Raw genomic sequence first — 13,257 nt, forward strand, 5'->3', positions numbered from 1 at the left:
GATCAATTCTGTGATGGAGGTGTCTTGGACTGAATTTTGCTGTTTGGCATATGTCATGTGCGTTGAAACTTTTCCCTCTGACAAACAATTTTTCAAGTTTAGGCGCAGATGATCTGATCATTAAGAGGATTGCCATACTTCTCTTATTCAAACTAGAGCAACAAAATGAATTAATTTGATCAATAATTTTTTTAATGATATTATTTACATGTTACATTGATAAATTATTCTACTGTCATACCATGTACAATATAAGTCCTTTCAGTCAAAAGGCAACATAAATGGTTTCATTAGCACTCTGGAGTCGTAACAGTGCCATAAACCGCAACATAAATATGTGACACTGATTAGCACTTTTCACAATCATTTCATGGAAAGAAGTAAAAAATATTTTATTCCAATTTTATGGGCGACCGTGTATGTGTGTGTTAAGTGTGTAGGGTGGACGATTCCATTATAAGAATACTGCAGCACCAGATGACTTATTCATAGAGTCAGAGAGTCGTTGTTTTATTTTTAGTAAAAACGCAACATGCACCTGAAACAGCTAAAATTAAATATTAATTCAATAGAAACTTTTTTCAGCTCTTGGTATTGTGTGGCAGAGCCAGACAGATGAATTTTATTAAATTTGATCAAAGCGATTTGTAGATTTATTTACACATATTAGATTTTATGTAGCATCGATGTGACGAGAGTGATGGATTATTTGTATGCTGTCGGGTAAGTTTGATGCTGTACATCATCTGATGCATTTGGACACATCAGCAGTGTAACCTGAGGTCACAGAGTGTTTAGGACCTCTCAACATTAGAGGCACTCACCCATGCCTCCGGGTTAGAATCGATCAGTTCCCAGCTTGTATCCAAATCGTATCTGTAGTCCACACCTCAGTCTTCATTATCCAAGGCTATCCTGAGGCCTTTTCTCTAACCTCTGATGATGCCGGGGTTAAATAAGGTAAATTCAAATTCATAGAATTCTTGCACTTAACCTTTCTATCTTTATGTCAATAGAATATATTAGAGGAATATTCAAAAACAAAAATAGCAGCAGCTAGATATACTCTGTGCAAACATTTCTCCCAAACTCAAATAAAAAAAATGTCACTAGAGACAATTCTTATTCCAGCAGTTCTTCACATCACACCAACTTCACAAAGAGTCATCCACATGTGACACTGTCAAAATAATTCCAGCTGCATATTATGTCCTGTCCTGCTCTGACAGACAGACGTAATCAAATCCAATTATTCCACTTCTCCCTTTGCTCCCCATTAGTGCTCATCTCCCATTCTCCTCTCAAATTCCCTTCCTGCAACAAAACATTTGAATGACAATGGCATAGTCGTACCACCCGCAACAGGCGCACCGCTCATGCTCCTCTCCGCTGCCTCTCTAACCCTCTCTCCTTTCCCCACGTTCTCCTTTCTAAAATCGATAGAAAGAAAAACAAAATGACAGGGTTTCATATCACTGCTGCGATACCCCGAGACTACACAAGGAAATGACTATTTCCACACACAAAAGGCTCCATTACTGCCAGGTGACCTCTTGTCATTGTGTTCCTTAACCTCCGAGTTAGACGCCCCAGGATCGGCGCTTCAGTGTATGTGTTAGCAGGTGTGTATATCCGTCTGGGTACGTGTGAATGAGCAGTGTAATTGTGTATGTACCAGAGCTCCTCATGCAGTGGCAGGGAATCTGTCATTCATCCTGAATATTTTTTCTTCTCACTCTCCTTTTGCTGTCATGTTTGTAATGACTGCACAGCCTTCCATTTTTAGCTTTAAAAATTCCAGCTTTCCAAAAATAATGTCAAAGGCTTGGCTAATTATATATTCCCTTTGTATTCCTTTTTTTATTTATTTGTTTAGACATGTCTGCAATTACTCATAATTACCCAGAACAATTCTTCACCTTACTGAGAAGATAAGGGACTTTGTTCTGTTGTGGATTTTCAATTTCAGCTTTGTGCAATTGTAATTGATTTTGCTTAATCACTCAAGTGTTTCTGAATGTGCATACATCAGAATATAAACGTGCAGACAGTTAACATGGCATGAGTGTGTATGTTTTATTTGACACTGAAATTGGGTTCACATATTCTAATTGTGTGATTGCTGAAACACTTTGTTCTTCTCATTCTTTATTATTCCTCTACTTTGGATTATTCCACATTCCCCAAATTTTCTGAACCTTTTCAACTGCTGCCTACTTTGTACTAGAAAAATCATTTACATGTTAAACTGTGCAGCTCACTCAGCAGATGTGTGCTATTACTTTTTCTGTTTTGTAGCATATTCCTGTGATGTTATATTAATTGTTGACATCAACATTTGTAATGGCAATCTATGGGAAAGGAATTTGATCCAAACCTTTGTCACTTGGAGCTAAAACATCCCTCATCCTACAGACCCCATTCAAACTTTATAACATTCACAAAACTTTTCAAAGTTGTATTCTGTTTTTCAATACCTTTTGTACTTTTGGAGCAATTCAAGTCAAAACTGAGGGCTTTTACAGGAGTTTTTCAGATCTCACTAGTGTGTCATGTGACTAGGCAGAGGGGAGAGCAAAGATTTATTTAGACCAAAAATTCTAAACATGTCTCACTCCCACAGTTTTAATTCATCAAGGATATATTATACCCTAAAATGTTGGCTCAAGCCTTCTCTTTTATTATAATGTAAATATATTAACACAGTTACAGTTTTTGAGATATAAACCTTGACTGATAGAGAGAACGCTGCCATGCTCTCATTGAATTCAATACAGTCTGCAGGCTTTCGGCCTCTTCACTCTCCCATTTCTTTAACTTACAGATTCTCTCTTCCTTCAGTCACTTTGTGCACACATTGTACTTCCTCATGCCCAGCAACTCCTGCTGCCAATAATAATGGACAAAACTCGGAGCTAGAAGCTTAGTTTTTTATGAAATCAATTTTTCCACAACAACGTGTGAATTTGTGCTCTGTGTTTCAGGGATGCCCTGTTGACTCTGTGGTTAGGCCCTGTTAATGTTCAGCTTTCTCTGTTAGATTGCAAGGCTCATGGCAATGATCCTCATACCTCTCCTCTTATAAACAACGTTTCTTAACATGTTCATTATGTACTGTCATGCAATGTTACTCCAGCGCTCTTTAATATGATAGAGAAGAATATCATAGTAGCATTTTTTCAAGCAAGTAAGTCTTAATATGAAAATCTGATCTTCCTTGCTGATTGAGACAACATGCCAACATACCAACATGCCAATTACTTTCTTACAAACATGAGGTCATAGGATCGATCCCACCTGCCAGCAATGTTAGTCATGGTAGAATTTGAACACTATTCAGCAATGCAATGCAGTCAATTTCCGCAAAGGCATGCAATTTCCTCTAATCCTGCATTCTCTAGTTAGTAGTGTTGCATGCTGATGTTTTTCCTAGTATATGATACTGTATGTTCCTAGAACTCCTGTCTCTTCCTCTGTTGTGCTTCCATCATCTTACTCTTCCACCACTTTCAAGGTGGGTTTATAGATGTGCAGTCAGATGGGGCTACATATCCTATACTGACACCTATATCTGATGTGCGGCCTCTCAAAAATGTATCTACACGTTGGGATTACAGAATCTACAATAACACATGGAGGCAGCCATAACGGTGATAGGTCAGCTTTGGCTGCTTGTGTTTTCACCCACTAGTCTCTGATGCTGCTGGAGATTAACAATGAATGTTAAGAAGTTGAAGAAAGACTCTGTGATCTTTTTTTAGTAGTAAGGCTGCTTGATTCGTATCGACCAGGAGAACTGAGACAGATTGCAATCAGATGAGTCAGATCTGATGAGTGGAAACTTATCTAAACAAAAATATTAAAAACATCTGGATTTTGTTTGGATATGAGACATGACATGTATAAGTGGGCCCAAAGTAAATGCAAGAATGTAAAGAGACAGGAATATACTTAAAGCACAATATGGCCTTATGTGCTGTACAATATGTGTATCTCTTAAGTGTTGTGGTGATGCTTTCAGTGGATTACATCTGTTGCTGCATTACAAAACAAAAATCTAGACTGTAGATATCTACGGTGGGATTGTGGTTGACCTGTTGCATCAAGTATAAACCCAACTTAATTTTGAATCCCCTCCTTTTTTTACACTTCCTTGTCTTCCTCCTCTTTCAGATATCCACTCCCTTTGCTCCTCCTCCTCTGTGTCAATCTGTCTTTACCCCCTCTTCCTGTGCCACCACTTCCCATTCATCCTCCCCATCCCCTTTCTAATTTTCCTCATTTCGCTACTAACCCTGCTTCGATAACGTGCGTCCTCCTCCTCCATCATGCTCACACCCTTGTTCTCCTTACTTATCCTTTTTAACCACCCACTCCTTCACCTCCACCTGCTTTTTGTTTAATCCATCAAAGAGCATTAATGGTAAAGTGTGGAAAGGTTAGTTAATGGTTAAATGTGTATGATGTTGCATGCACTTGGTCTTCACAGTAATTTGCCTTCTTAAAGGATGCATACTGTTGTGATTTATTTTTACAAACGTGAAGAAGATGCACACGAGAAGTCTCATAAGTGTGCAGTTTTGTAAAGAAAACTTTCTCCCAATGTCTCGGGAGGAAAAAGAGGAATAATGATGTGAGGATGATATTTGTGAAAGTGGATGCACTAGTCTCTTGCTCAGAGCATGTTCATTCATTTACTATAACCATGCAGCGACCGAGTGACTCAGAACAGGAGCGTCGCTGCTAAGTGGAACAGAGAAGGGGAGCAGCTGGGCGAAATTTACCTGCCACTTCCATTGTGGATCAGAAATTGCACTCACACCAGCAACCCCTCTCTTCGACAGTAGGGGAAAAAAATAGGGAAAACAGGAGGACAGAGCATGCTGTGGCCATACAAATCATAGACAGTAGATTGAATGGAGGGCAGTGATGAAAATGGGAAATGGTCACATTCTTTGAGACCTGCTGTGTTTGATAGACAGGGTTTCATGGTCTACTAAAGATGGAGCAATGAGTGTAACACACTGATTTACAGCAGCCATAAGATTGACAGAAACCAACGGAGGAACTTACTCTGATGGTCTTTGATGCCCACAATAAAGTATATTAATTCTTACAATAGAAGAAAGAATTAAAGTAATAGTAGTTTTTGTGCTCCAATATCGTCCACAACCTGTGGATTTGGTGCTTTTTTGTTAATTTACGGCAGCAGGACAGGAAAAAACCTCAAATAAACTACATTACAGGAATATCTCCAATGGTATGTCCAATTATTAAGAGTTGAGCAACAATGGATGTCTTTAGCACAGGGATAGGCTAATGTATATCAGGCTACACAGGCAATAATTGTTAGTAGGATGAAGTCATTACTGGTTTTGGTCATTAATGGGATTTGTTGACAATATGAAAACATATAATATCACCAGAGCCATAATTTAAGAATGGGTATGTGATATTTCACTTTATCACACAACATTTGAATTTCCAGTGCTCTCCTCTGTCATTAGCTGCCCATGAACAGAGTTGTGGGTTTATATTGTATATTGTTGTATATCTTGCCAGATAATATAAGTTACATGGGCCTACGTTTGATCTTTTTACTTAGAATATATAGAAATATACAGCTATATTACTAGAAATCCACTGTCATATAATCAACTGTACTGGTCAGGTATTTTACACAGATTAAAAACTTTCTATGTACAGGCTATGTAGAATATGTACAGGGTTGTGATACACTTAGTGCAAGAGTGCATGGCAGTGCTAAGGATTATCTGTATCCATTTTCAGTATTCATTTATCCTCTTTTCACTCCAGTCCCTCCCGTGTAGAGCTCAGCGTTCAATTCATCTCAGCCTTACTAAGCTTTGCCTCTGCATGCAGTGGCACTTTGCCTCGCAGGGAGGCAGTGCTGTGTCATTCTCACACTGGTGAGAGACACAGACGGACTGCAGAAAGCCTGCATGTTAAGGGGAGATAACAGATTGCTAATATACGATATATACAGTCACAGATAACCACAAAACAGTTCATTTTTACACAGACGCTCCTCTCCATCTGTTATAGGTTGTCACAGAGCAGGCCAGCCCCACCTCACCACCTCTGAGCCCATCAACATGATGCACACTTGGGCCAGCAGTCTCGGTAACTGGCCTTGTCACTGCAAGACTGAGTATGAGGACATGCCACAGGTGAGCTAGAATGTCCCAAATCGGAAGAAGAAAGTGTGCAATATCTGTGTTTCATTTATGGATCTATATCTTTGGCTTCAGGGTTAGGGTTAACTATTGTTTACTATATTTATTCTAATAGTGCCTATCTGCCTCAACTGCAGAGGGTACCAGGCCTGTATTGGAAGCAAGGTTCATATATGAGAGAGGCCTTTATTTCCAATTCCTTCTGTTTGATAAGCATATTTGCTCATATTTTAATATGAAGCCTCATGGTTTTCTGTTTTGCTACTGTTTGCTCTGTTAAATTTGTATTACTGCATTACGGGTAATCCACTCACTATAATGTGTGGATCAATTATTGTGGTGCTACAGTTTGACCTGGAATGCTTTGGCAGTGCATCACTTAACTGTAGCATGTGGATCCATATGCACGCTCATGGATGTATGCTTGGCAGCTTAGCAAAGTTATCCTCTTATTTAAACAATATCACATCTCCTTCATCCCCATCCCCTCTCTGTGACAGTCAACTATGCATGTACTCATATAACTGGAGTAACACCCAGTTAACTAATATTTATGGTAAACTGGCATGCACTTAATATAACAAGCACCAGGAGTTTATCCACCAGTGTTTTCTACCCCTGCCTCTTTTTGGGCCCATCCTTTATTTGTTCATGTCAATCACACCTCAGGCCATTAATGGAGACCCAGCTTTTAATTGACTACCGTCTTTTATTTGAGGAAATACAGTATTCATGGGACAGATGAAATCTAATGTATGACAGATATTTACAGAAAGAGATACATGCATTCAGAATCCAAATTTTGTTAGGAGACAGACAACGAGATGTAGCTCTGAATAGTAAAAAAAAAAAAACATTTGGTGTACGTTATACATGCTGTCAATATTTGGTAAAGTCACAAACAGAAAAAGATGGAAAAACAATAAGACAGTCAGGTAAACAAAAAGCATTGGGGAAAATAAATAGACACTTATCTGGTCAGTCAGTCATTCAGACAGACGTTTATCAGAACCAAAGTGGACATCTTCAAATGACTTGTTTTGTCCAACTATCAGTCAAAAAACCTAAGATATTCAATTTAATATATGACAAAGAAAATCCTCATTTGAAAAGCTGGAAAACATAAACATTTGGCGTATTTGGCAGCTGTAGTGTTAAATAATGTGTGATAATCTTTGCAGCCATAAGTCATTGTGTGGTAGTAACTGACTGTAAGGAGCCTAAAACCTTATTAACAGCATTTTCTCTGATCTGGTGGACCGTAGTCACCTCATCATGTGAACACTGACAGGACAAAATATTCAACATGCAGTTGTGGTCAGTGTGGTTGCCAATAAACGAAAACTGCTGTGCGCCGTGAAGCGCGCGCACGGACAAGGAGAGAGACACGGAGAGAGAGAGAGAGAGAGAGAGAGAGAGAGAGAGAGAGAGAGAGAGAGAGAGAGAGAGAGAGAGATCTCATCTCTCTAAATCAACCAGTCAGTATCCTAAAACACAAGAAGCGCTGGTGATCTTCAATGAGATCTCCTCCTTGCCTCCACCCTCCAAACTGACTTCATCTCCGCACAAACTTCCCGCACACGTCCAGCATAAGCTGAGGCAAACGCCATGGATGTGCCACATGAGTCGGACCGGAGAAACTGAAGCCACTGCTCAAAGTTTGCCTAGAGACACCACTGTAACACTGACCGAACAAACTCACAACTTTTAACACCTTTTCTGCTCTTCTGCTTACTTTTTACTTGTCGCCTGCCAGTTGGGATTGCTTGGATTCCGCGGTGTGTCTTTATATGTTCAGTCGGGGAGACGTGTAGTTTTTTCGGGGTGGTCCGCTATAAGGAAGGTGACATGCAGGTTCTCGGTTGGACCATAGTTGTCCTCTGCCAGTGGATCTTACGGAAGGTGAGTCTTCAATTATCCTAAAAACAAAACATTTTAAAAAACTAAACTAAACAAAAAAACCTTTCTGTCCAACCACAGAGGTTGAGGTGCTGTGTTTGGAGAGAAACCTCTCAGCTGAAAAAAAAACGATGCGTAAAATAACTATTTTATTGGGTCTCATATAGATTTTTTTATCCAGTAGGACCAGGTGATTTTAAACCTCCTTATGATTGTGCCGTGTTTCAACTGTATGTACAGGAAAATCTTTGTTCATGGGAACTTCATTCAAAGTTCCCATATCTTCCCAAAAAACGGTTTAAGCAAAAAACAAACAAGAACGACGACATTGCTTTGCCTAATTTTGTTTTATTTGTTTGACAAAAATGTGTGTGCGACTTTTGCCCGATCTCCAAACGCGCAGATTCTGCTGTCTGCGCGTTTCCCTGTACTCCCAGTTAAGCAGCCCTCCTTATCTATTTATCTATTTGTGCTCCCAGCAACTTCCTCTAATTTTTCTTCAGAAGTTAAACACGCCCGTGGCTTGTTTTATTATCTCGGCATCGCTTTGGCAAAGAGTTTGTACGCCTAGTTTGGCTCTGCAGCTGCTGCTGCTGATTATGTGTGGTTAAATGCGTGCGTGCGCGTGCGGACGCGCACGACTCATCTTTGGCTGTTTGCGCATTATAGTGCGAGTGTTTTCACTCACAGAGATAATGTACACATCATATCTAGACCTCCGCACATAATAGAATACAATACAACTGAATACAATAGCAGGCTGTCTGTCCCGGCAGATACACACCATCTGTACTCAGTATCTTTGGCCTCAGCAAGAAATGAAAGAGAATTAAAAAAATTACCTTTCACTATGATCCCTCTTCCTCACCTCTATCTCCTCCTCCCTTTTCTCCTCCTCTTCGATTAATTTTATTCTCACCTGTTTTAAAACAAACAACTTAGGCCTACTGCATCTCTAAATGAATGTAAAATACATCACACTGTCAAATCCTGCAGATGTTTTTACAAGACCTTTAATCTGCTATTTTTTTTAGTTTACAAGGCTTAGAAAGCTGCCCTTAAGTGTTAAACAAGTCTTTATAGCTGGGGAGCATCACTTGATTCAAGTGATAAACCCTAGTTAGGACTGTAAGAGTTGAGAGGGTGGATGGGTGGGGAACCTTCATTGCTTACAGATTTGTTCTGCGGCCCACAGTAGCCGGCTTTCTTTCTGTGCACACAAAAAACTGTTGATGGGTGGGTATTTAATATGTGATTTTTTTTTTTTAAACACCCTGTTTGCTGCTGGCAGATTGAGGTTAGGTTGTGTTGAGACGGGCAATGCTTCTTTTGAAGATTGAATGCAAATCATTTCTCCTGCAAAGTGGAACTGCTATGCCTCTTTCGCATGAGAGTGCAACTCGGGTTCAAGTATTGGGATTGACTTGGTATTAGATTATATCAGCCACGCTTTTCAGTAATGTGCCATTTGAAATTGTCTTTTTGTCTTTTTTGGAACGATGTGCATTTTCAAGAGCTATAGATGTAGATGCAGATGACACAGTGATTTGATTGAAACAATATGACAAGTTACACCCTTGGGAACACTATTAGCTTGGGGGATTAAGAAATGAAGAGGTAAAAGAGGCAGTGATTAAATTAGGGCTGGTGAAAAATTGAGTAAACAGAGAGCAGGAAGTATAAAAGTGAGGAAGGAGGGAAGAGAGGAGATGAAAGCGAAACAGAAGTCAGCAGGAGGGAAGGAGAAGAAGATAAGGTAACATTAACCATCTCTCTAATTTAATTTGGTGGTCTCTTTGATCAAAACCCACTCTTAGTAGCCATTTACAGTATCTTAGAGGCCTATTTAAGTACATGTGTGAGCACGCTAAGTAGGTATTGTGAGTATTAGCGAAGGGGAGTGAAAGACAGGAAGACAAACTGAGAAAGGAGTATAATTGTCTGAAATGAATGTCTAATAAATAGCTTTTGAGCTTTTACATTTAAACTGCATTAAAAAAATGAGAAACGTATTTTATAGGTTATTTTCAATACAGTTAATATCAAATTTATTTACGTTAACATGCAAGGATGATGACATTCTCTGGTTTTAAGTGCATTACCTATATATGATTTTTTTCCCCCCATCTTGTACTTTGAAATTATATCTACAGTAACAGCACTACAAAAGAAGGAAGATGTGTGAAAAGCTTCTTTGCTGTCTTGTGCTTCCAGTAGGAACAATAGCATTAGTCGGCATCTCAACCTGACAAAATCCTCTTATGTCCCCTCTTAAAACAGCTAGCTTCATACCCCAGGGATATTACAGCAACTGAGTCACCTTAATTTCATCATATATAGTCCTTCTTCCTTTACACTTATGTGTCATTTGTTTTGCACAACTTTGCATTTTAGCACCAGCCTCTGTCTCAGTAAAATGTGTGTGAAAAATATTATAGTGTTTGTCCATGCCTCATGTTCGTGCCCACACTTTATACACTTACTCACGCAATTGAGGGGGAAAAATTGGAGCCATTACAAAAGAAGGATCCGATGTTTTCAGCCTGTCCTCCCAAGAAAAACAACAGAATATGTTATAAATTCAGTAGCCAAAAACGATCCACAGTTACGTTTGAGTGACAGACACCATCTAGCAGTCACAGTAATTATGATCCAGAGAAGTGACGCAGTTCAGATGATGTCTGTATTAGGTGACACATTTCCATATGCTCCTATGGGTCGTTCTGGAGAGCATGGATCAATCGACCTATTTGGTCGTTTAATTATGAGGATGTGTTAGATGTTTTCCACCATGGATTAAATCAGGTGGTGTCTTTTTTGTCCATCCATCTGTCCATCTGAGGATCATCTAACTGTCAAACGGCCCAGTTTCAACAAGCAGCAGCCTGTAATCTGTGCAAATTATATTCACCATTCACAAACCGATTAGATATGTAATCTGTTGAATCATGATGACAGAAGCAATCACATTACTGCTATCTATTGCCTCTGAAATTGTTCCCAGAGATCAAAGCATTCTTTAACCTAAAAAAAATGGCACAGATTCATACAGTATTTTAATGGATTCTAACATGGTTTGCTTAAGGTTAAGCGACGATCCATTTTTATTTAATTTGTTTTCCCCCCTTTCAACAGCCCTATGCCCCATTTTTGACAACCCATTATTTTTAAAATGAGTCATCATTTGCTTGGAGTAGTGAAACGTTTCACCTCAGGCTTTGCATTAGCCTTAAGGAGAGGGAAATGTAATTTAATTGTGTGGAAATGTCATATATTTTAGACTAATGTGAAATCAAACATCATTATAGACATGTAAATTCAGCTTTATACAAGCATCTGTCATTATTGTTCAGGTAATGGGGCTCATTGCCATAAACATAATTGCATTTTTGGTGATTTAATTAAAACTATAAGAAATAATGTCAAGTATGTATAATAACTGCCTCATAATCCCACTAGTATTCTGCAAATTCTTTATTAACCAGTAATAATACTGGAGGCAAAGAGCAGGCACAGAAATGAATATCATGGTGCCAAAATTTAATTACAAGCAACGTGTGCACCTTCTGCTTGACTGGCAGCTTGACTATACCTGAAGTTCCAAGAAAGGGAGCGTTATGTCTGAAATTATTGATAAGGGAATGGTATTATTTTTAAGGCACAAAGGAAGAGAAACCCTGAACATATTTAGGAGCATGGAGAGAGCTGCTGCTGCTCTCACTGCTGAGTCCTGTTGCGGGTGTTTGGTTCTCATCCTGTTGGAACCACCTGTTCATGTTTGATATGCAGATGTTAAAGGTGTTCCTGGGTCATAGATTCAACTACTTTTTATGCATAGTAAACGCATGGTCTCACTCTGGTTTTTAATTCCAATGCCAATTATGATTTCAGAGTGAATCCTCACTCTGAGCTTGATGCCACAGATAATGAGCTAGTTTTTTCCCTACAGAGATATACAGATATACAGTATTTAAGCACAAATCCTATATTTTAGTTTTGTTTGTGTTTCGTCTGATGGCCTTGCACCATCCCCACAGCATGGCAATTTGCATTCAAACTGTATAATGCAACTGTTCTAAAGCTTAATTCATTTCAAGACTTTATATTTTCTGTCATTTTCAGTTCAGAAGACATAGTCATGCAGGTTTGATAGCTAAACTGTGTTTTGGCATCTTATCACCTTGAGCCCACACTTCTTCTCATGCTCACCCAGTGAAGGCCCACTACAAATTACCTGTGGTCAAGGTTGCTGCATGGAGAAAGACAAGAGAGGACTGAATCAGGGGTATAAGCTCCTGTAGGTTTGAGTTCTTGTTTATCTGTAAAGCACATTTCAGTTAGTCTCAAAGTGCTCTCAAAATGCTCAGATGGAATAGAACAGGTATGTGAGGATATGGTTAGGATAAGAAAGGAGTGAACTTATCATGTCCAGCCACTTAAAGATAAATGTGTCAAACACATTATCTCATTCACTTCAGTCCAGAGCTCCTTCACATCTCAGCAACTTTCATTCTAGCCAGTGTGGAGCAGAGCAGATGTGTCACACTTTTAAATACAGAAGCACATCACACTTCTTTGAGATGACAGGCAACAGCTGTAAAAAGGGACTGCTGTGTTTTCACTGTCACATCCTCAACTTGCTTTGGTTAAAATTTTAGGGCTGGATCCCTAAACGTCTTAAATTCAGGACACAGATTAGAATTTAGACCCAATCTGGGCCTACCGACCCGTAAAGGACAGGTCTGTGCTTCATTTGGCTGTTGACTCATGTTACAGAAAGTCCTGTTTTGCATCTTTTCATCTTTTCATTGTGATGGAATAGGTCATACTAACTGCAGCATGATCACGTTCATTTGAGACTGAAACATAATTTCAAACTCCCAAATTCAATCTAATTTTCATTTTTTTGCAATCAAAATACATATATTCAATCTTGCGTTTCAGTGGTTGTTTTCACATCATTACAGATGTAACTAACAATCTAATAACCATAAACACTTTTGGCCATTTGGCATTTTTGCGAATATGAAATGACAGAAACAATTTGTACTATAATGACTGCAAGCAACAATAAGGCAGCCAAGTTCCTGTGTCACAGTTTACTCATTTTTTTTTAGCATTTGTTGAGTTAAATGTGAAACAAGCCATTTTTTTTCTTTCT

The 13,257-nt window shown here is 39.0% G+C and overlaps 1 protein-coding gene across 1 annotated transcript in view; it reads left to right on the top strand.

The window, feature by feature from the left end:
* LOC134006331 (uncharacterized) overlaps positions 1 to 13,257 on the top strand; it is a 53,065-nt gene that overhangs the window by 2,845 nt on the left and 36,963 nt on the right. The window contains exons 2-3 of the mRNA XM_062445420.1: positions 5,818 to 5,930; positions 6,067 to 6,191. Of these exons, the coding sequence (XP_062301404.1) occupies positions 5,818 to 5,930; positions 6,067 to 6,191 (238 nt within the window). The remainder of the gene's footprint in view (positions 1 to 5,817; positions 5,931 to 6,066; positions 6,192 to 13,257) is intronic.

Source organism: Scomber scombrus, chromosome 3 (assembly GCF_963691925.1).
Source record: "Scomber scombrus chromosome 3, fScoSco1.1, whole genome shotgun sequence".
Lineage (NCBI taxonomy): Eukaryota > Metazoa > Chordata > Actinopteri > Scombriformes > Scombridae > Scomber > Scomber scombrus.